A 24,180-nucleotide genomic window follows, 5' to 3' on the forward strand; every position below is an offset into this window, starting at 1 on the left:
GGCAAATTACTCATGCAGTTCCATCTCGCTATGTAGCTCATTTCGGTCTCTTCGTAAACAAAATTAAAAAACTTTTTTTTTTTTTTTTAAATGGACAAATGAAACAATGAAATAAATAACTAAATAACTAAATAACTAAATAACTAAATAACTAAATAAATAAATAAATAAATAAATAAATAAATAAATAAATAAATAAATAAATAAATAAATAAATAAATATTAAATACATGAACAAACAAATGAAATGCGGCTAATTTTGGTCTCTTCATAAACAAAATAAAAAAGAGGAATACATAAATAGATTAATAAATAAATACATGGACTAACAAATGAACCGTGGAAGTTGCCAGGGTGAATTTGTCCACAGTACAGAAACGCAATTCATAAAGTCACTGATGGGCGAGTACCGATACGAAGTACCAATATCCGATTTATGTCATGCATATTTAAGGAAAATATTATATTTAAATATGGAAGTCTTTCTTTAAAATATCTGCCATTGATTCTTTGGGGGGAACTAACTAAATCCTGTTCCAAATGTTGCGTATTCCGGATTTGACTGACAAGTGTACCAAATAACTGGCAGATGTTCCAAAGCACGGTCCAAGAGAATCTGACAAGAATTTCATTCCAGTATCGGTACTTAGCCGTTCGACTACAAATACACTCTTGGCAATCCATCTCACATTTTGGGGGTGAAAAAGCAATATTACCAACAGCGACAGACTCAAAGTGTGATGAAAGGGACGCTCAAGGGAAACGAGCCCTCTCAAGACAAACATCAGCATGATGGAGAAGACAACAGAAGCCAAAATAGAGCCAGAACATATGTAGTGTTGCAGAAAGAGCACTGACATTTTGTGTCTTAATGAGCCTGACCGTCTGTAAACAGATTCGACACACGGTGACCCGCTGGCATACTGGAAAGCACACGACTGGGGTCTTTTAATTAACTCTTTCCTCCTTTTTAGTGTCTTGCTGTCAATGCGTGTGTGTACAGCGAGGAGCCGGGCCACCTTGGGAATGACAGAGCAATCTGGCAATGTCCGGCAATTTAATCAATGTCGTGGGGCCGACCGCTACCCACTGTGGAAATCACGTGTGGTTATTTGACAGACAACTTAAGCACAGAGGATGCTTATGAAAGAATTACAGACGTAAATACGAAGAGCTCACTCAAAACTGAGAGGTCCGCAAGGATTAAAATGCCCATAGACTGGGGGAGACTTAAATATTTCGATGCACAAAAGGAGTGTGTGATTAAAAAATAAAATGGAATCAAATGAGGTTTTGAAGAGTTAGACATTTTTACAAATATGTACACGTTGCATCTAAAATTGCTGTATGTAAGAAGATGTATTTTTTTTTAGCTAACAAATGAGTTAAAAGAAAATAATGAGATTAATTTGAGCCCAGTGTTAATTTGTCAGTCGTACCATTTTCATAGATTTTTCGATTTGCATAGCTCAGGTTTTTGCTGGGATCATTGCTGCTTGAAAACTATGAAGGGGAAAAAAAGATGAAATTTATTTGTTTTAACCTCATTGTGATTCGCAAAAACCGTGGTTTGAACAATTTTTTTTTCCTTCGCATCTCATCCACTCAACCGAGGGCTGACTGGAAGCTACTATAACTCACTATTGCTCCTACAGGTAAAACGGGGTATTGCAAAGAATAAATCCATGTTACTTCATTAGATATTGCTGAGAAATGTTTATGCTATTTGACAATTACCAGAAGCAGCCATATTTCTTCCTTCACATCCAATCAACCATCCCTTTGCCCTATTCTGTTCATGTTTTAAACTTAAATATTGCTCAATATAATTCTCGTTCATTATAGGCATCAAAACTTTTGTCTTTTTGTGGGCTGCATTGGATTGAAAAACTGAAACAAATACAACTGATGAAAATAATTCCCCCCAAAATTATGAATCCACTCAATAGTGAGCCATAAAACAAATCGCATCGGACAACATTCTTATTGACCTCATTAGCAGGCTCTTCAAACTTTGATTGACAGCTCTCAGCGCCTTGTGTCTAGTTTGGGCCTGAAAAGATAAAAGCCAAAATATTTGTTTGTGAAACAGAAGAAAAGATGAAGACATACAGCAGGGGATGTGAGTAGCTTCGACCACAAGCTCCTCGGGTGGAGCTACGACTCGCAGTCAAGTCCTGCCAACAATGTCAGGTGGGGGGGATAACCCAACGTCTCAACCAGTGTGTGTTTGTATTTTCGGTGCACACATCGGCATACACAAGGATGTGCAAGAAAGAGTTTGTCCCCCTTGAAAAAAAAAAAAAAAGGGGCTCCAGTTGTTTGGCAATGGGAAGCGGGGCGTGGCTGCCCTTCGGCGAAAGGAGGAGTCAGGGAAAGATAGTGGGGAAAAAATATCACCAGAAGATGAAGAGCATCAGTTGTTCTGGAGGCAGTCGAGATCCAGCGAACAGCAAACGTTTCCGTTCTGTGCATGGCAGCACAAAAAAGAAACAAGCGTTGTAGCATTTATATCCCGTACTGCAATGCTGTGAAGCAACATTTTACAACTTGCAAATTCACAATCGTAGAGACTGCCGATACCAGTCACCGATACTTAAGGCAAAAAAAGATTACACTGACTAAATCTTCCTTGGCAATAGAATTTTCACCGAATCATCTTCTGTGACACATTTATTTTCTGTCATTGTGGAATTTTGTGAATTTTTGTTATATATATATATTAAAGTACAAAATTGTTAGTATTGATAATATTTTAATTGAAATTATGGTACTTGGTATCTGTGAAATTTGGTATTATTTCAACTGCAGTTTGCCGAGTAGTCTCGGTGAAGAAAACCGTTCAATAATTCACAAAGATGACTCATAATAATCAACAACAAATATTGCTTCGTCTTACTTTACACATGCAGCCGGTGCAGGGCGAGTTGGGCATCTGCCACGCGTCCCCGCTGAGGCGCGTGACGCCGGCGTGGTCCGAACACGTTTGTCGGATGTCGTAAGACAAACTGTCGGCCAGGCAGGGGTCTGTGACGCAGCGCGGGCAGCATTCGCCTTCTGCCACTGCCGTGTACTCGCACATCAGCACAGGACAAACCAGAGGCCAGCAATCCACCTCGCCCTCCTGGAAACAAAAACGACGTAGCAAAAAAGTCATCCATGAGCGGCTTTGAAACCTAGCTTAAGTCTGAGCTCCGTATTGATGAGGAGATTCTATTACAGCCCACAGAGATTGGCCTTGAAGGTCGGGTTTCATTTGCGACGCTAATTTACATGCATGTCCATGTGTTGTCTAACCATGCAGCGGCACTGCTGGCAGCCATACAGCCAAGACGCGCCGCTCCGGTAGAGTGTACGGCCGCTCTGGTCCAAACATTGGCTGCTGGGTCTGTTATCGCAACTGGGACAGCAGAACAGATCCTCCTCTGGGTCTGCGCAGTCACAGGGTTTCCTTCGACAGTATGTCTGGCCATCCTGGAAAGAGCAGGTTGGAGTTGCTTTGAATACGTGCGGTCCGGCAAATTGTCTCAGCTTCCAATTTGATTGGCGTCCGCTTATCAACGGCACGAATGAAATCATTGATTTGTACCCACTGGCAGCCCATTCAGGAAGACCAAAAATATTTTTCAGGATGAAATAATCATATTGTTTTTGAAAAGCAGAACCGGATGCCCACGTTTGAATTTATTCGGCATAAACAGATCTGAAATCATGCAAACCGACCTACCGCTGTGAGTAACTGCTGTGTTGAAAAGGAGAAATTCCTCCTCAAGGTTTTCAGGCAAAATTGCTTGGTATTTGGAACCAATAATTGCCTACCACAATGTGAGGATCCCTCCAGCTCTGGAATTTTTCTTTCTGTGTGTGTTGTGATGTGTTGTTTTGGCCCCCTAAACATCCATTTTTATCAGCTACTTTTTTATGTAGCTGTAGGTCAAACTCAAGAGTAGCGAGATTTGAACGCGTATTGACAGAATTTGTGGACACTCGGTCCCTGTATCTTCCACTCCACCTGCTAAAAACTTAATGGGTGGTTTTACACAGAACAGCAAGCGCTGTCTGGCTCAGCGATGGCAGTCTAGTGGCGATATAAAAACGTTACAAGAAAAGGCCGTTAGAAAATGTACGAGGGCTGTAAAATCCCTCTGCATACCGTTAAAAAGGTAACACGGAGCCAATGTTTTATCTCTGCGTATTGTCCCGCTTCGTTAAGCGCCAGGCCAATTCTTATGGCCTTGGTCTTTACATTTACAGGCTGGAGCCTGCTGGGGAATTAACAACCAATTGCGGAGACGCTCGCCTCGCCGCGCCGGGAAGTCCGCCACTGCCTTGTGATTTTTTTTCCCCCAGTAAATCCAAATTCGTGTTGCCTATTTACCGTTCAACAACAGCTTCATAATGAATATAATCGCTGTGGATGACATGTTGAATAATTCATAGATTGTATTCATTATAGCCTTTGTCGGAGATGTTCTTTCCATGCGTAATTTGATTTGGTCATTTCCGAAGCGCGTCTTTTGAAGTATGTGCCAAAGGCTAAGTGTGTGGGACTCTTTATCTTCCAATGGATTGTGTTGGCGCACGTTAGCACACGCATCGTTTTGCATCATGGTTGGTAGTAAAACAGGCCAAGTCTGTGCACAGCCATGAAAAGCACGTTTCCATATCTGGACTGTAATAAATCGCGGACAGATCCAGATCCGTGTATTAAATTGCATCTTGAGTTAATCTTAAACCTTTTGCCCTTTCTCGTCTCCACTGGAACGTGTGATGTCAGAATTAATTACATAAAAACGATCATCATAGAGTCCTAATTAAATTTTCTTCTCAGTACCTTGCAGGAACAAATAGTGCAGATGTCATAGCTGGGTTTCCAGTCTTCCCTGTTCCTTCGGATGATGCCCTCCGCTTGCGGGCAGTCCCCGGTGCAACCCGGACCCGACGCGCACACGCAGTCATAGCTTCCCGGTAGGTTGACGCACACGCTGTTGTTCCAGCAAGAGTGTTTCTGCGCAATGCACTCGTCGATGTCTGGGAGGCAGATGGAAAAAAAAAAGTCACACAAGGCCTGCAATGAATAGATTTTACACGGCATACATGAAAAGGGAGTCGATCGGTGACTACTGATTGTGATTTTTTTTTCTTTGCTATTTTACACAGCAACAACACAAGTGGGACACATCGTGGCACGTTATAGCTTCGATCTTCTCTCTGTCAAAATACACAATATATTTGTTCTCTAAGATTGCGTTGTTCCAAGTCATGTCTGCCATCTACTGTGTATCGGAGTTTACACATGGATCAATTCATCAGTAAGCGTTTCAATACAACTGCAAGCCTCAAGCACAAAAATAAACAAACACGCGATATTCAATATTAAACGTGCATCTCCCCGACTGTCAATTTGAACCGAGCGTTATTGTGTTTTCCTCGCTATGAGCACGTCCTCAGCAGCATCCAGGTGCCTCAACTGTAACGTTACTCATTTTCATTTTCTTTTGCCAAACCAAATGTGACATCCTGCCCAAATGCTGGGGTTAGCACCACCTGCCACTTTTTTTTTTTGTTCTACTAAATTGCCAAACTAATTGAGCCTTTCAAAGTAATCTCGTGCAATATAAAAGGTAAACAAACATTCACTGGGATGAAGCTTGGCTCATGTTGTAGCCATGACAATAAACCGTGCCATCGCCGAACACATGCTGGAATTATTTGCAGAATCAAGTTTGTGTGTAAAAAAAAAAAAAAAAAAAGAACCAGAGCATAAAAGCTCAGATGAGAATGTATTGTTCCTCCCGCGGACTATTTGCATAGACTACATAAAATCCCCATTAGCGGGTAGGACATGCAGCTCTGCTGCTGAAGGATTAATGCTCGTCATGCTACATTCACCGCATTCCGCCAGAAGCAGCCGCTCGCAGATGACACACACCCAAGATTGCAACACAAAAGTCATTAGTAGAACGCAGCTGAGCACGGCCAAGCGGATGGAAAACCCCAAAACGAGCGCCCCGATACCGCAAGATACCCATTGCATGTACGCTCAATACAAACTACCTCAGCACTGCCAAAACTCTTCTCAAAACTTTGCAAATCGAAATCATGTTTGTGCCACGGGTTTCCACATAGAAAGGGAACGGGGTACCCACATATTTTATGCAGGGAGACAGTGTGTTATTAAAATGCATTATCCTCAAGATTCCTGGTAAAGCCTCAATGCTCGAGGCATAATTCATAGATTTTACGATGCAAGCCGTGTAGCGCTCAGTCAAAGCAATAATGCGAAAGCGATGCGGCTGCCGCCATCCTGGACGCAGCACAACACAATGCTATTCAACATCCCGCAATGCTTCCAAATGAACTGAGAATAAATGTAAGCATAGTTTATTTTATTTAGCTCACTTCAATGGAGGGCAAATGGTGCTCACTCATCACCGCATGTCGTGGACAGGCATCCATCTGTCCGTCCGTCCTTTCTATCTATCGGTTCTTTCCGATTACAGTTGACTGAATTAATCTAATTTGATTCATAAATTTGGTTTTATCTTCAGTAGCCCCGACATATTTGGTCGTTATGTGTCAGTATATCAAAGATGGCCTATCGTCCTCTCCACTGACAGAATGGAGAGTATTGGGAACCCAATCAAGTTTCATTGATTGTTGCTTGCTGCAAAGGTGCTGATTTATGAAAGTATTGAATTCTATCAAATGCGGAATTGCACTCAACTGTGGCCTCACGGCTCCGAGGTTCTGTTTGAATTTCACCTCGGACTTTGCAAGTAGTACTTGGATTACTATTCGCTTCTACAGAATAGACCGTCTTTGTTTACAAAGTTGTCAAGGCCTTTTTTTTTTTTTTTTTTAGCTCAGCATACATTTTTACAACAACCTGGTGATAACAGGAATGTTGCTTTTTTTTCATTGCGTCATTGAAAAGTATCACGTATAGACCATAACCTTGTCAAAAATGAGGTTCTGAATTCACCCTGCATTAAACGTACACCTGCTGGAAAACATTATTACAGTGCCACCATTATTGTCATGACTGTAATATATTTACACGAGCCCGGAATGAACACTTTCAAAGGGGAGATTTTTAAAAACCATTTCAAAACAGTGCGCTGTACTAAACGAGCAGCCAAAATGTTTTTCTTTTATCTGTTCTCCACAAAAATGTCACTCCCAATCCTTCCATCTTAAACTTTTAGAAAACAAATTTTGCCAACTAACTTATCATGTTTTCTTTCCTTTTTACTCCTGACTGCGCTTGGATGCCCGAGTGCAGCCTTTGGCATTACTTTGAATCTTGTTTTTCCTCGTGCCAGTCGCAACCGTCAAATTGGAAGCGGGACAAACATATCTCCTCGATTAGAAATGAGGCTCACAGCCACACGTGAATCCTATCGAGTAGAACGGATCACAAATAAACAATGAGAAAGAAAGCAAAATATACTCCAGAATTTCAATCAGATCTCAGAAGGGTCTTGTCGACTGTTATTCTGAATGTTTTCAACTCTGTGTATACTCACCAATGCATGAGCTCCCATCAAGCAGATAGGAGCCATTGTCATGGAAACCGCTTCTGCATTCACAGTGGTACCAGCCGGGGAGGTTGACACAGCGGGAATGGTTGTGACACTCAATCAGGCCCTCCGCGCACTCGTTGATATCTGCACACACACATTCACACACAGACGCTTGATTATGAACATGAAACATCTGCGCCGTCCGGTTGGCTCAGTGAAGGCTAATCCCATCAAACTGCCAAATTCTGTCACAAGAGTGGCGCCGGGCCAGCGGCTGCTCGCATTAGATGCCACCCATCTCTGCAGGGAAGAAAGCCGTGTGCACTTGCAGGTTTGCCCCCGCTTGCTTTGTTTCCCTCAAGTGGAGTAAATACTCCTGCCCGCCCGGCCGGCCCTTAGCGCTTTCTCAGGAGAGCGAATCGCGCTCATCCATTATGTATCATGTGAATTCTGCTGCTCATCTGCAGTACTTTGGCCTCTGGCTAGAAAAATGCCTAAATGCTAACAGTAGCCAAAAGGACAAGGAAGTCCTCATTAACTTGGTGAAAGTGGCATATAATATATATCAAACGTAATGGATAGAAAAGATAATAATGGTTGAGGAGCAATGATAAAAATGTAAATTAATAATATGTGGATGATGCTTGGGTCTTAATTTGTTTCCTGGCAGTGATTGGTTGAAGTGAAGTCTGTGTTTTGCCTCTGGGAGAATGCGACACTGGACAGGACAAGCGCTATTGAAAATCAATACATGCACGGATAGAGTGTTACTGAAACTATAGGAGGCAGATGCCACATGTCTGAGTTCACAGATGGATATTATATTCACCGGGATGCTCTACTAAAAAAAAAAAAAATCATCAGAAAAATCCATATTTTCAACATACCATATTAGAATTGTCAGAAAAGAAGTCAACATGTGCACATAAAAATCTGGGTTGTCATCTTAATTATTAAAGAGAGAAAAAAAGAAGAAATACAGTATGAATAGAATTTGTGGCACATTACAAATTTGACAACTCCTTGATTGTATGCCCCCGCCAAAAATTTAATCTAAGGACTAGAATTGAGAAATAGTATGAGAAAGCTGAATAAGCAAAAAATTAAATGTGATATAAAATTTGTCTTGTCCTCATGTGACACCTCGACCAATCACAAGATACTTTTTTCAGTTTTGAAATCTTTCACCGTTGAAACTGCTCATGTATAACGTATTATAAGAAGAACATCCACAGACTTTGTAAACACTTTGGGCCAACGTCTACTTTTGTTGCCCTTCTCCGCAGCTCACTAATATCTGTCAGATGCCTGAGGGGGCTGCCCTCCATCGCTCCCCCAGGCCATAGATGAATCACTAGCTTACTCACTCTGACAGACTTATGGCTGAAGGCAACTTGTACTTCCACAAATAAACATCACCGTGTGAAAAATGCTAATGTTAGCCTTTTTTTAGCTTGTGCTAATGCCAGAGAAACTTCCAATAACACATTAAGGAGATTATTTGCCAAAATAAAATCCTCACAGAAGGAAAAATATTTAGCTCACTTCCTCCAAATATAAGTGAGGTCCTGAAAATCCAGGTACATACTCGGCAGACCTTCCTAATACGTTGTTAAATCTTCTTAAATTAAAGCCGAACGTTGTCATTTGTGATGTTTCCCAAAATACATAAACATGTGACTTGACAAGAAGCAAAGCAACATCAGCTAAGCTGCCAGGCAGCAGTGCCACCAGCCTTGCGAATAATAACAATAATCCCGCTGTAGTCGCAAACATGGCTTTTCATCGTTTATGAAAAGAGACTCAGCCCAAAATGGTTTTCACCTCCAATACAAAATGTTACCAATCCGAGGGCTCGCGCTCTGCTATTTTGTGAGAAAAACATGTCAGCATTTTCTTCTCTCCATATTTCAGGCCTTTTTTATTGGAAAATACACAGAATGTTTTTTTTTTCCATACAAGGCCAGTCTCTCCATCTTCGTCTATTGCAGGGGTGTCAAAGAAATTTTTATCGCTGGCCGCATTGTATTCAGTTTCTTTCGGAGGGCCATTATGAGTGTCAACGCCTCATAGACAGTCTGAAATCAGCGACGAGTAAGAACAGTTTAAATATTTGATGAATGCTAATAAAAATGTCTAGCAATTATCTATTTTTCAAAAGAGAAAACTATTTGTAATTTTAGTATTGACAAATGAAGTCGATGCACTATTTGTCTTCGCGGGCCACATAAAATGATTAGGCGGACCGTATCTGGCCCCCGGGCCTTGGGTTTGATACTTTTGCTTTATTGGAAAGCTCTTCGGTTCCTTCTGCAGAGCCTCATTTCTCCTCCCCAATTTCCCAAAAGGAAGGGGCGTGCGAAGGCTTTATGACAGTTTAAACTGTGAAGGGCTCTAAATATTACTTTAGCTGGGAATTAATCCATGCAGTTAAAATAATCACCGAGCTCTCAAGAGACTCCCTTAGCCGAGCTCTCACACTTTTACATCGCTGTCCAAGTCCTACTAACCTACTAAATATCACTGGGGACTTGCAGCACTGCAAACTTATATATGAGAGATAGAAGTTTGCCGCTCCTAAAAAGTCTAAACGTAAGCTGGTTGAGCCAAATTAAATAATGTGCCAGACATGTGATGTCACTCAAGTTGAAATTAGAGCAAAATATGTGTCTTACCCGTCTCACAATATCGTCCTGTGAATCCTGAAGGACAAACACACGTGTTGGGGGACACACATGTCCCGCCGCTCCTGCACCCCTCTTCGCAGAAAGCTGAAAAGACAAGAAAAATATTTTTCTAAAAACTCTATCACACTTGCAGCTGTTAGGAAACACAAAGCACGAATGGATTCTTTCTCATTTCAGTAATAATTTTATCATTCCACCATTTCGTGTTCTAATGCCCTTGCTAATTTATACAAAATATTGAAAACATCAAGCAGTCAATGTGAAAACAGCCATGCTTGCAGCTAAGATTCAGAATTGCTCAGCCTCCTGTGTGATTCAATTTAACATGGCCGAAGATTATTGATCAGTGGGCTTGAAGCATTTCTAATTTTGCATTTTTAGTTTGCGATTCTAAATGATGTGTGCTGGTGAGAGCATATACCGTAATTTTCGGACTATAAGTCGCACCGGAGTATAAGTCGCACTAGCCATAAAAAGCCCAAAAAAGTGAAAAAAAACATATATATGTATACAAGTCGCTCCTGAGTATAAGTCGCCCAAACTATGAAAAAAACCGCGACTTACAGTCCGAAAATTACGGTAGTAAAATTTTTTTGAGTGATCCCACCTCAAACAGAGAAACACTAAGCAGATGGTCTGGTTTTCATTAAAAATTTTGGCACAAACACACACACAACACAAGAGTAGGCGGCTAGCTAACAAGTGCAATTAATCCCCCACCAAAAAAGCAAAAAGTAGGAAAAGTTAAACAAGTGCATTCATAAAAAATGACTTGATAAATGAGCCCAATTGACTGAACAACCTCGGCGTGCGTATGAATGTTGCAAAAGATCACAGCAGCAGCAAGAAAGCGCAAACATTTACATAAAATCAAAGACCACCGACTGTATATTTAAGTGACTCGCTGATTTAAAAATTCCCTCATCAAGAGCCTGATTGCTCCTGTACTAATAAAGCCCACGCTGAAATATTAATTACACTTGTATTGACTCAATCTATCTGCAGCACTAATCATCATTTCGCCGTCATCAGCGTTCTGCTGCCCGTCTTTTCCAACTAATGACTTTCAAACACGGGGAGGGGAAACCACAATGACCGTCGTAACACTCGTGATTCATTATTACGTGTATCTATATGAAACTAATGAATTGGGCTGCAGTAAAAATGAACGTTCAGGCTTCATTAAGTCTTGTGATTTTCAATATGTATGCTATTTTCTTAATCTTGTGATGAAGTCTTAATTAGAGCAATCTGTCATCACTCTGCCGCCTCATCTTCTTGATGAGGCTACGCATATTCAGTAGTACGGTTGTCAGGGGAATACGTGACGGACAGACACGGGATGAAGCGGAATAAAACGTCAATATTGGCACTCCCACACAGGAATACAATTCAATTTAAAACTTCTCTAACCGCTTTTCACACTCATAAACTGCTTGGTCTTGGAACCGAGACAGACTTTTGTTGATGTGTGTGGTGGGAATGAAAATGTGGAATTGTAGTTTACGAGTTAGTTTATTTTCTGGTCTCAAATAATGTACTAAGATACTAAATCATGCAAATAAAAACAAAAAAAAACCATATCTGAACAATATAATCAAAGGAAAATAATATTAAAATATGATAATAATAATAATTTTTAAAAAAAAGATAAAAAAAGATAAATCATGCAAAGAAAAACAATCAACCCAATATCTGAAAAATACAATCAAAGGAAAATAATAAGAAAATATTAAAATATAATAATAAAAATATATATGATTTTTATATATATATTATATAAAAATAGAATAATAAAATACAACGATAATAAAATATATAATCCATAAAATATATAGATACTATATATATTTATATACATATTTAGTGTCATCAACCAGCTTCAACCAACCGTAGTTCCTTTCATCATTCGCTTTCTTTTTTTTTGATTTCTCCAACGATATTACCTTCTATTTTAGGAGCGGCGCTAGTGCGACGAATAATACGTGCTATGATGGCGCCTCCTTCATTGTCACTCCCGTGACCTCCGGTTAAACTATCTGGATGCTTAAGTGAGCCTGTTGCTGACTCGCGACTTCTCAACACATGCTTATACTCACAGATTTGCTATTTGAGTTTCCCATTATGGACCCAGATTGCTTTCCAGTGGGTGGTGAGAATCAAATCACTCCACTATGTGGCACGGCTAACAGCCCCGTTCACGCTCATTGGGCATCTAAGGATCCAGCTCAGAATTAGTGTTGAAGTGAACAGTGAGAGCCGATGGGTATTCCACCAATTGCGAGGAATATCGAAAGCGTATTTTAATTAGAGCATGGAAGAAAACTCGCTAATTATGAGCTTCCACGGCTGCATGGTTCATTGATGTGACGTGTTACTGCTTTGTTGGTCTTGCGATAATGTGATTTTTGTTTTTTAATAAAGGCAGGACATTTACATATATTCGTATTGGTCATTAAAAAAAAAAAAATCCACATTGACTTGACTTCCGCCTTAAAAATGTGTCGGTATAACATTTTAATTATATTTTCAAATCCGAGTAACATTTCAGTCACATAAGAAGCAATGCTATATATCAGCACAGAAGTTGCATGTCACTGCGAGCCATTGCGTTTCCAATGAGTGAATAAATCAATACTTGTAAAGTAGCGCTTGGCTGCCTGTTGTTTGGATTGCTGGAGGGACAAACAGCCTTTGGAAACAATGAGCGCTCCGGATAAGGTCAGAGTTGGCTCACTGATGACCTTGTTCGGCGTAGGTCAACTCCTCAATCAAACTGGGCTCTTTAGGAAGGTTCACCACGAAAAATATATTCAGTTACAAACACACCACAAGGTTGTGTTGAGCTTCTTCCATAACATCCCAAATAATGACCCTGCTTACTTGACAATAAAAACCTACGCTAGACGGTCTGCGTAGATTAAAGCTGCATTAAGAATGATTTTTGTCATCATAATGCATCCGCAGCGGGTTGCGAGGGCAGATGATCAATACCTCTGACATAGCAATTTATTACGCCCACTGTGCTATGAGTGAGAGTTCTTTTACTCAGAGGAGCCGCCATATATTCCAATCGCCTTACAGATGGATTGCCTTCAGCAAGTAGGAAATTATGGAAACATTTGAAAATTCTGCCAAAAAATGCCTAACGTTGCCTTTGTTTAGGAAATGTGTAGTTTTAAGCTCAGCGGCCTAGTGGTAGAGTGTCCGCCCTGAGACTGGAAGGTTGTGGGTTCAAACCCTGGCCGGGTCATACCAAAGACTATAAAAATGGGACCCATTGCCTCCCTGCTTGGCACTCAGCATTAAGGGTTGGAATTGGGGGGTTAGATCACCAACTGATTCCCGAGCGCGGCACCGCTGCTGCTCACTGCTCCCCTCTCCCCCAGGGGATGGATGAAAATCCCATGGGGATGGGTTAAATGCAGAAGACAAATTTCACCACACCCAGAGGTGTGTGTGACGATCATTGGGACTTTAACTTGAACTTTAAATTTACCTTAGCTATACTTTATTTAGAATGGTGCCCTGTTGTAAGGAACAGGCCGTTGTGGGATACTGTGGCTTGTCATCTTCTGTTTTCCAGTGCTCGAGATAATCCTCATGACAACAACCGACTCGACGTACATTTGTGAGCTTGTTGTTTGATGTTTATGAAATCCACTGCAGATGGTTTTGCAAGCTTGCCTCTGTAACCAGATGGATGAGTTAGACTGAGATGACACCAGAAGCTATTTATTAATGATCAACAGGGGAACGGAGAACACGCAAGCCGACGAGGAAATATATTTTTTTCATGATGAATGTAATCGCTGATTCTATCTATCTATCTATCTATCTATCTATCTATCTATCTATCTATCTATCTATCTATCTATCTATCTATCTATCTATCTATCTATCTATCTATCTATCTATCTATCTATCTATCTATCTATCTATCTATCTATCTATCTATCTATCTATCTATCTATCTATCTATCTATCTATCTATCTATCTATCTATCTATCTATCTATCTATCTATCTATCTATCTATCTATCTATCTATCTATCTATCTATCTATCTATCTATCTATCTATCTATCTATCTATCTATCTATCTATCTATCTATCTATCTATCTATCTATCTATCTATCTATCTATCTATCTATCTATCTATCTATCTATCTATCTATCTATCTATCTATCTATCTATCTATCTATCTATCTATCTATCTATCTATCTATCTATCTATCTATCTATCTATCTATCTATCTATCTATCTATCTATCTATCTATCTATCTATTCTTAGAACAAGCAAACTGGCTTGGGACCATTTTCTATTGCAAAACTGTTGAGAACCATTTGACCATAGTATACTGTATAATTTCAAAATGAAAATAAATCCTAAAACTGATCACAATTTGGCAAGTTTAGCAAACTGAGCTTTGGAAATTTGAAGTTACAGTATTTGACAAATGACAACGAACATTTGAAAAAAAATAATTTCACGGCCTCGATTCGAAATCTGCATGTGACTAAACATTCATTGTGAAACTTGCCATTCCCATCACGTATGGGTGATTCAATCTATTTCAATCTGTGGAAGAGTCACAGGGGCAGAGAAGCTATCAGAGGAGCAAGAGGGGAGGAACAGGGATGCCCTTGGCACTCGGATGTGAGGAGCTTTCATAACTAAATGCTGAGCGGGATCAACGAATCCCTACGTCCAAATCCATTATTGAAGCGCGCGCACACACGCCGAGGTCGCTGACGCCACACTTTTCGCCACCCTCTGCTCTTTCACTGATAAGACGCCGTTTACTGCTGAGATGCATGATGTCGTGTGGGAATTACACATGACACATGCTGCCAGGTTCTGGAGGAGGGATGCACAAACCCTGAAATGCATTTGATCGGTCAGGAGATTGTGTTGACTTGTTTGTTTACCGTATATACAGGTCACAGTTTTTTCTTAGTTTGGCCGGGGGTGCGACTTATACTTAGGAGCAACTTATGTGTGAAATTATTAACATATCATTATGTCATTTCACATGTGATTTTCACTCTAAACCGTAAGAGGGTGCTCTAGGCTTGTGGAATAATTGGAACTGCAACTGACGATGAGTCTGACACAAGCCACGAAGAAGAGGAAGCGCCGCATTTTCTACCTCCGGAGTTAGCGGAGTTGTTTAAAAGTGACACAGTGGACGGCGATTTTGATGGATTTAATGATTTGGAGTGACACGGATGGTTCCATAAACTAGTTAGCATGTTATAGTTATTCGAATAACTCTTAATATGTTACGTCAGGCACGTTGTCAGTTCCTTGTTTATGTGTCATGAAACGTTAGCATACCGTACAATTATTCAGCCTGTTGTTACCTCTATTCTAGCTATATTATCAATTTTGGATTTTATCAAATGCATTTACACTCCAGCGTATTTTTCTTCTTTATTATGCATTTTATGGCTGATGCGACTTATACTCCAGATCGATTTATAGTCCGGAAAATACGGGACATTTCCTTTCATAGTCTCATTGGATTGTTTGCGTTTTTTGTAGCAGTGCTCAGCTAATCCAAGCATGTTCCTACATGGTGTCAGCTTGGATATGTCGGCAAATAGGAAAGGGAAATCCGTAGTGTGGACGGCGTTCATTACTTCTCTCAAGAAAAAGCTTCTCTGTCATGCCAAAAGACAGCACATGGTCACGATGAACGATGGATCAGGCAGTGAGAGTGACAGACACTGATCATTTGAAAAAAAAGACAGTTGACAGGTAAGAAATCCCCATTGAGATAGGTTAAGAATATAAAGAGAGACATCTAATGGCAGACCGAGTTTAAATGTGTGCTCCTCAAGCAAAAATCGTCATCACAGCGAGGCACTGGTAAAAAAATAATTGCCTCGTATGCTAATTGCCAGAAAGTATAAAACGTACTTTCTTCTTTTGCGTCCACAATTAATCACCGCTTGGTGCAATTAAAATAAGACGCCACTGCCCTCTGGCACAGCCGAGAAGCTGCGGCACATTCTATTAAAATGAGTCGAGGGGGAACAACCATTATGTAAACATCAAAAGAAATCCTTCACACTTGTAAGGGAAATCAAGGCTCCAGCCATCAACTCTCTCCTTCATACTTATCTCCTGCCACCTTCTTCCTAAAGTAAACATCCTCCCTTGAGAATTCACAAATCTTTTGTCAAACATGGTTCCTCTGTGATTAGCCCTTGTAGGAGGATGCGAAAAGAAAAGGATCCCGCTTTTGTCTCCTGATGCTACTCAAGCTTTGGTTTGTATAGAGCGGCTCTTGGAGATGAAATGGGCCATGAAGACGATTAGCTGGCTTATTCAACAAACGACACGAGCTCTACGATAGGCGGACGATCATTAGGCTGACCCTGAGACAATGCTGATCTATAATTGTTTGCTTTGCTCCGGTGGAACTGCTGTGGCCTATTTATCGTCTTGTGACTCAATAAAATGGCAATTGACACAAAGGCGACACCTTTCTCCCCTCGAGAGAGCCACGACAAAAAGATGTAGTGTCCTAACCTCTCATTTTGTCTCAATTCCAGCTAAGCCAGATACAGTCAATCGCTGTCAAATATTTTCGATCGATGAGCACCATGTTTGCACCAGAAAAAAAAGCATTGGTCAACAGGGGGAGACATATTTTGTTAGATTTAAAAAAAAAAAAAAAACCATGGAAAGGGTAGGCGAAAGAAAAAAAAGTCCTCAACTATGCTCTTATAATGAATAGGCACAGTTTGAGTTCGGAAAGAAATCCTCAACAAACAACCACTTAGCAAAAGAAATTATAGCAGCCCACGTTCTTCCCCGAAATACAAAAAAAAGTCAATGACGATATTATTCTTGCCAAATGTGTTGCTCCTTAGCAATCCAATTAGGTAGCAACAAAGGAAAGGTTTTATTTTTTCCAAGCTTCCAAAAAGAATGATGTGCAACACCTGCACAGCTTTCAACTGGCTCCTCTAATGACACCTGACTTTACCTTGCTGGCCGTGGACACGTTGCTCAAGGCTGGCTAAACACGATTCTTGCTCCTATTAATATTAACGGCGACAGACAGAGGAGCAGCAGTCGCACTCAGACTAATTCCCTCCGTCCTACGGGGGATGCAGTGATGTATGAGCGGGATGAAATGGGAGGCACAGGTCGATTGGCCAACACCGTCACATTCACACAGTAATGAGATCTCAAGGGGGAGGAGGGGGGGGAGGCCACTTCCTCCAACTCCTTTCTTGAATAATACTAATTGGCCGGAATAGGACAGGAAGTCATTGGAAGTTTTAGTGACATTAAGTACACTCGGAAAACAGTCGGGCCAACAACAACTAAGTTCGGAAATGAACCGACAAGAAAAATTGACTCAGACTGTTGGGTCAAGTTGACCCAAATAGCGGGTCAGAGTCTTTTTGACCCAAAGTGGTTTATTTTTACATCCACTCATCCAGATTATACTCCATATAGTGTTTGTCACTAGCACGCATGAGTAAATTGCCATATTTCATATTCTCGACAGTAATTCCATATATTCATCTTTTTAATCTTCTGCTCCTTCATTCACACTTTGCCAATGACTCCCAGCATGAAAAATGCGCTGTTAGCGATAGATTCAGACTGTATATTGCCTCCATGTTTATATATGAGCTTGGAGACATTCCAGAGGGAGAAAATGTATGAGAAGCATTTTATAAATTGCATTGATCTGTCCCAAGACTTGCGTTGTGCCTGCTACCCATCTTAATGCTTTTGTGACATCAGCGTAGGCTGTTGTTGTCAAACTCGAGGCCCGGGGGCCGGATATGGCCCGCCACATCCTTTTATGTGGCCCGCGAAGACAAATTGTGCAATAACTTTTTGTGTCAATACTAAAATGCCAAATTGTATTTAATTTTAAAAAATTGCTAGGAATTTTTAGTACCATTCCTCTTTTTAAAATATTTGAAGTTTTTGCTAGATTTCAGAAATAATTCTTCATCAGTTTGTTCTGTAGGCTATACTGTATATATATAATACATAAGGCCCTCCGAAGGAAACTATGACTACGATGCGGGCCGTGACAAAAACGAGTTTGACACCTCTGGCTTCAGTCGAGTACGTTTTGTCATTTGCTATCATGAGCTCATCCAAAAAAAATATAAAAACACTGATCGACCGAGTACACCGTATTATCTCAGCTGTGTTTAAGAAGCACAGTAAGAATAACAGCTGTTGATTTATCACAACCGCTGACTGTCCCACGATGGAACGCATTTTGTGGAATCACACCCTAATTAATGAGAGTTTCATCTTTGGATGACAACCAAGTGCAACGTGATAAAATTCCACGAAAGCCTCCTTGTGAGCTTGTTATTGCCCAATTTGGTAGTTAAACACAGCACATATAAAGACTGTCAAAATCCCTTTTAAAGCCTTGTGAGTGCTTTTTTATTCTTCAATGCGATTTTTTTAATTGTGATTTTAATGCGAATGAACTGGCTTACTCTGTTTTAGTGAAACCTTTAATGACAAGTGTAATTCTCCCAGCATAGACATTTAAATACATTTCCCATTATGTGACAGTATGTGTGAAATGAGTTTTAGGCCCACATCTACCATGTCAATTAAAATTCCCTTTGCCAGGTCTCCTTTGGAGACTCGTCGTTATTCCTGCATGTTATAATCGCCTTGTAAAAATGTATATCAAGCCATTCACATCTTATTTACAAACTGCAGTATTTGGACCATTTTTATATCAGTACATATTTTGCTCTAAAATAAAAAGTGATAGCAGAACATAACACCGACGCTTGCTGTCATAAAATAATGTCTCTCTTGTACTAGAAATTTTATTTCTCAAGAGATTCCATGTTTGATTTGACAAGGACCCAACTTTAGTGCACTAAAAAAGAAAACAGTGTATTTTTCAGTTTAGTGGCTCCGGTGTAGGCAGTTTTACGCACAATTGAATCAGGGAAAGATGATGAACCTACGTCATGTTCACGGGATGCCAGAAAAATCAAGTTTCACCAACGGGGAAAAAAAATCGGTGGCCTTGTAAGGCGATAAACAGAAGGCCTGAACCAGACAGTCAGAGATGTTACTACAAGACACCCGATCACTCCTAATTGGTTGACATGACAGAAGGGAGGAACTTACCTCTGCAGATGGTGCCATTCCCAACGTAGCCCGGCTTGCAGCTACACAGATGTCCTCGAACGGTATTGGTGCAGATCGCATTCTCATCGCACGAGTTCTGACGACTGGCACACTCATCATGTTCTGGAAGAGAGATATAGCTCATGAGAGAAGTATTACAGCAGCAACAGTTGGCTAACTTAGCTAGCCGGGGGCTCCTAAATATGTCGGAAGATCAATCTCTCTTCAGTAAAAAGAGAATCCTTGAAGTAGAATTAAGAGGATCTAACACGGCAATATGACATCCCTTTAGTCAAGCTGCCTGACTTTTTAAACCTTAAAAAGAAAGTCGTCCTTCATTCATTTTATCATCTAAGCACTGTATCCGCCCGTTGTGTTGTTACGATTTATGCTAACGAGAACGGGTTTGTCGATTTAGCATTTGCAATACTGAGTACGAGCGGAGTCCTCCCATTGAGAGTTTATTTGAAAGCGAAAGTCAACAAATTCTGTCAACTCCAGCCGCTGGAGCGATTTCATCTTTGCTGCAGTCCATGTACATGTTACACATGAACGTGTTCCACTAATGAGACAATCTGATGAAGCTGTTGTGGGAACGACCTGGGGCCGGCACGATGTAGAAGTAATATGCAGAATAGGGTAAAAAAAAAAAAGTGTGATTATTCATATCCTTAATTGCATAATTAAAATAGCATGACAAATTGTAATAACGTGATTTAAGTCTAAATATGTTACTCGTTCATTTTTTAGGCTTGAATTTATCAGATTAATTTTCCAACATCTGATTTTCAATTTGAATATGGAACACTTTCAGATTATTATACGAGACGGTGGAAGAATATTTCCTTATATCCGAACAAAGTCTTTAAATACTGAACATGTTCTTTTCTCCTGAGGCAGCCATTCCTCTCCTTGGGGCGCACACTCCTCATGAATATGCAGCTTTGGAAGTCATGACTAATACATTTTCCTTAATTAATGAGTGGCAAGCTGAACGCCCCGCAGCAGCTAGCTGAAATAATTTAGCTTTTGTCTTCCCGATGAATGCTCCCTATGCTGAGATTAAAAAAAAAAGGGGAGGGGGGAGGCATTGTGATTCGGGGTCGTGTTTTAAAACAACTTCACTCATAGTTTATTATGCTCAGATTCCTTCACTGGCCCCCAATTGTGTTCTTATTACATTTGATGTATTTTCTAGCTCGGCCTTGATGCTCACCTTGATGTGACTAGCGCCGAGCTGTGTCCGGACTCACAGGGGGAAACAATATTGATTGGTTGTCGCAGTATTTAGCTGAGGGAGCATGGATTTCCATAAAATTAGTCCAGTAAATGCGTAATAACAATCTCCATGTTAAAGTGGCAATTTTCTGCAGAGCCAGCAGTCAATGAATTCCACCTCACACAGCTGCTTTGCATGGAAAGCTGGCTGTGTTCAGGAATGAGCTGATACTTTATTCCCTGAAGGCTTGCACAGTGATGCCTTGACTTGCAAGTTTAATTTGTCATATTTATGTTTTCTGTATTTCCATGTCCCACAACTAAATACATTTTTAGTCAGCTGCTCTTTTAAAATGTCTGTGTAATTTATGTGTCTCATTTGCATAAAAAAAATATACTGAGCGATTTCAACCAGAAAGTTGCATTAGCTGTTAAGTGTGCTGTAATCCTCTCGAACTCTTAAAATGCAACATTTTGGCTTTGTTTTTTTTCTTCTGTTGCAAATGAAGATATGTTGTTGTTTCCGTTCCCTTATTATAATCTCTGGGAGCCCAAACAAAGCATTTACAATCTTTAATTTGCTACACTAGAAATTTGCAAAGCTCAGGGCCACGTCTGAGATGCTTTAGCTGTTTTGTACATTAATGAAAAGTGTGTTTCATTAATGTGTCCTGTCAGTAAACATGCACAGTGCATTATATTCTTGACGTCTCCGTGTATTCACCCAGGGGAAATGGAATCAATGCCTCTCCAGAGAGCGCAACATCAAGCTTTCCGCACAGCGGTGTAACACGCAGACAGAAATCACTGTGGACGGCCTTTGAGTAAGTGGAAAAGAATTTTTGCATCAAACCTTTATGAGGAGGCTAAATATAAACACTGGCCTCTACAGGGACAATTATGAATTGATGAAAACTTACATGACTCCTGCTCAAATCAAGTTTGATGGGTTTATTAAAATGACTGCTCCTTTGCCAGCCTTACAACGAGACCATCTTTGAAAAGCTAACGTATACAGGGAGGGTTGCCAAGGTTACCGCGCTTGTCGCACCTGAGCTCAACATTCATCATATGTATCATTGGAATTGGATTTGATTAAATTCCAGTGTATCCAGTGTCGGAATGTCAAACAATATACAAGGCATGACCAAAATTAATAGCAGCTCCTTATTATCATACGACATAACATAGGTGTCAAAGTTAAGGCCCGGGGGCCAGATACGGCACGTCACATCATTTGATGTGGCCCGCGAAGAGAAATTTTGCATTGACTTCATGAGTCAATACTAAAATTACAAATTGTCTTGACTTTTAAAAAAAAATAGAAAAATTGCTATTTTTATTACTACATTCATCTTTTTAAAATATTTGAACAGTTTTCACTAGTCTCTGATTTCAAAGCTAGTTATTCATTAGTTTGTTGTTAGCTTATACTGTAGAAACACATTTAAACATTACTGTGAGTATACAATGTTTTTTTTCCAGTCGTCAAGAATATTTCCCAAAGCAGTTAAATGTCATTTTGTTTCAATCAGACAACAGCCCGCTGTGTCAGTGTTATAAGTAAATATTAAACTCAGCATCTGCATAAAGCGGAACAGGACTGTAAAATCCATCATAAGATACAGTACACCGCGGGAGCTGGACATTTTCCTCGATCACAGATGGCACATAGCTGTTATCCACGTGAAGTTAGGGCTCATAATGACCTTCCACAGGGAAATCATTTGTGTTCTGCCTGCACTGAATCATAAAACTGAGTGTAAACACCATTCATCGTTGCCACTTATGCCAATTGGCCGGAGCTGTATATTCCAAACACAATTCATTATTTATTGTTACAATTCTAAAATACAACCACACTATTTCACTTTGTATAAATAACTAATCACCGAGTGGAAATGTGCAACTGTGGATTGACCGAATCAAAATGGAATCAATTTCCCTGACGAGGCTGCGGGGTATTTCCCCGAACTGGCGGAGCTAGATTTTTTTTCCTTGGGGATCCGTGGGGTGGCCAAGGCATCACAGCAGTGGCCCTTGGATTAATTTGGAAAACAATATATATATATTTAAAAACCCAAAGAATATTTCAGGGGGAACCAGTGCCCAAGCAGCTCCCCTCTCACTCCGCCACAGATGCAGGTCAAATTAGGGCTGTATTAACTAAAGTTAAATTGTTGATCCGAATAACTTAAGATAAAGTCCGAATGAAGAAACAATGCCCTGTGAGTGATATTAATTTGTGTGACCGCAGCTTTGTGGCATTTTGACAAACAATGTGCAGACGCTCGCATTCCCCGGCACTGCGTTGATTTCTCTGTCCATTCCCTGTTTCCCCCGAGCTGCTTCCATAGAGGTGAAATCAAGTGGAACCACAATTACTGCAGCTTCCTATTGTTTACGGGGCACTGTCATCACAAAGGACAGCCCCCAAAGCAAGGCAGATGATAAAAGAGAAAGAGCACGAGATAATGTCCAATGGCATTTTATATCTCAGGGGAACCATGCAGTTTTTTAATATAAAGGAAAATTATTTCTGAACAGAAGGGTATATAAGTGTGTGTGTATGTTTTATATATATTTTTTTATTTATTATTTCATTTATTATTCATTATATTTTATATTTATATATATATACTACCATTCAAAAGTTTGGGGTCACAAAATTGTTTGGGTGACCCCAAACTTTTGAACGGTAGTGTAAATATTATTATAATAAAATATTATGAATTAAATATTATACATTACGTATATCTTATATTTGTATAAGATTATATATAATCTATGAAAATAAGTATACATATATATTATAAGATTTTTTACACAGAAGATTATATATATAATCTATAAATAATTATCTAAATACATATATACACTACCGTTCAAACGTTTGGGGTCACCCAAACAATTTTGTGACCCCAAACTTTTGAACGGTAGTGTATATATGTATTATTATTACTTTTTATACTTTTATTATTTTTTGTATACATCTTTTTAGTCCATACTATTGTTCAACTTTCTCTGATATAAATCCCTCCAAATTAAAGATATTGATCTCTTGTGTCATAAGCACGGTTGCAATGCTTTTTATGGTAAGTGTATAGAATTCCGCATATGGACCAATTACTGGAGCTTTTTATTTCCATGTCGCACATATGAAAACCTTGAGTGCACGCAAGAGGATTTATCTTGAGGAGCACATGTTGAGTGTTTTTGCTGCTCCGAGTCAGCAGCTCAAGACACTTTACAAGCTGTAAAATAGATGGATTGTCCACGGATGCTTGTGCTTGCGTGTCTGCCAAGTCCGACCTAATTAAAGTACACTAAGGGGAGAAAGAAAAAAAAGAAAAAAAATGCGATAATGAAGATTGTACAAACAACCCGCTCTAAACTGACACGATGACCTAACAACAGGTCCTCTGTATTACATGACGACAAAATAAAACACAGTATTTGTTGATCATTCTCCATTTTGTTGAGAAGTCACGATACATTTACCGTTTTTTTCCATGTATAATGCGCAAAATTTAACTAATTTATTGTCCTAAAATCTGGGGTGCGCATTATACATGGGTACAAAAAAAAAATAATAA

General features: G+C 39.9%; 1 protein-coding gene across 1 annotated transcript in view; it reads right to left on the reverse strand.

Annotated features, from left to right (window-relative positions):
- Nucleotides 1-259: 259 nt before the first annotated feature.
- LOC133152301 (protein kinase C-binding protein NELL1-like) overlaps nt 260-24,180 on the reverse strand; it is a 78,913-nt gene continuing 54,992 nt past the window's right edge. The window contains exons 14-20 of the mRNA XM_061275814.1: nt 19,367-19,489; nt 10,202-10,297; nt 7,530-7,670; nt 4,835-5,031; nt 3,298-3,474; nt 2,900-3,124; nt 260-2,467 (exon numbers count right to left, since the gene is read on the reverse strand). Of these exons, the coding sequence (XP_061131798.1) occupies nt 2,417-2,467; nt 2,900-3,124; nt 3,298-3,474; nt 4,835-5,031; nt 7,530-7,670; nt 10,202-10,297; nt 19,367-19,489 (1,010 nt within the window). The 3' untranslated portion in view covers nt 260-2,416. The remainder of the gene's footprint in view (nt 2,468-2,899; nt 3,125-3,297; nt 3,475-4,834; nt 5,032-7,529; nt 7,671-10,201; nt 10,298-19,366; nt 19,490-24,180) is intronic.

The sequence above is a fragment of the Syngnathus typhle genome, linkage group LG4, assembly GCF_033458585.1.
Source record: "Syngnathus typhle isolate RoL2023-S1 ecotype Sweden linkage group LG4, RoL_Styp_1.0, whole genome shotgun sequence".
NCBI classification, from domain to species: domain Eukaryota; kingdom Metazoa; phylum Chordata; class Actinopteri; order Syngnathiformes; family Syngnathidae; genus Syngnathus; species Syngnathus typhle.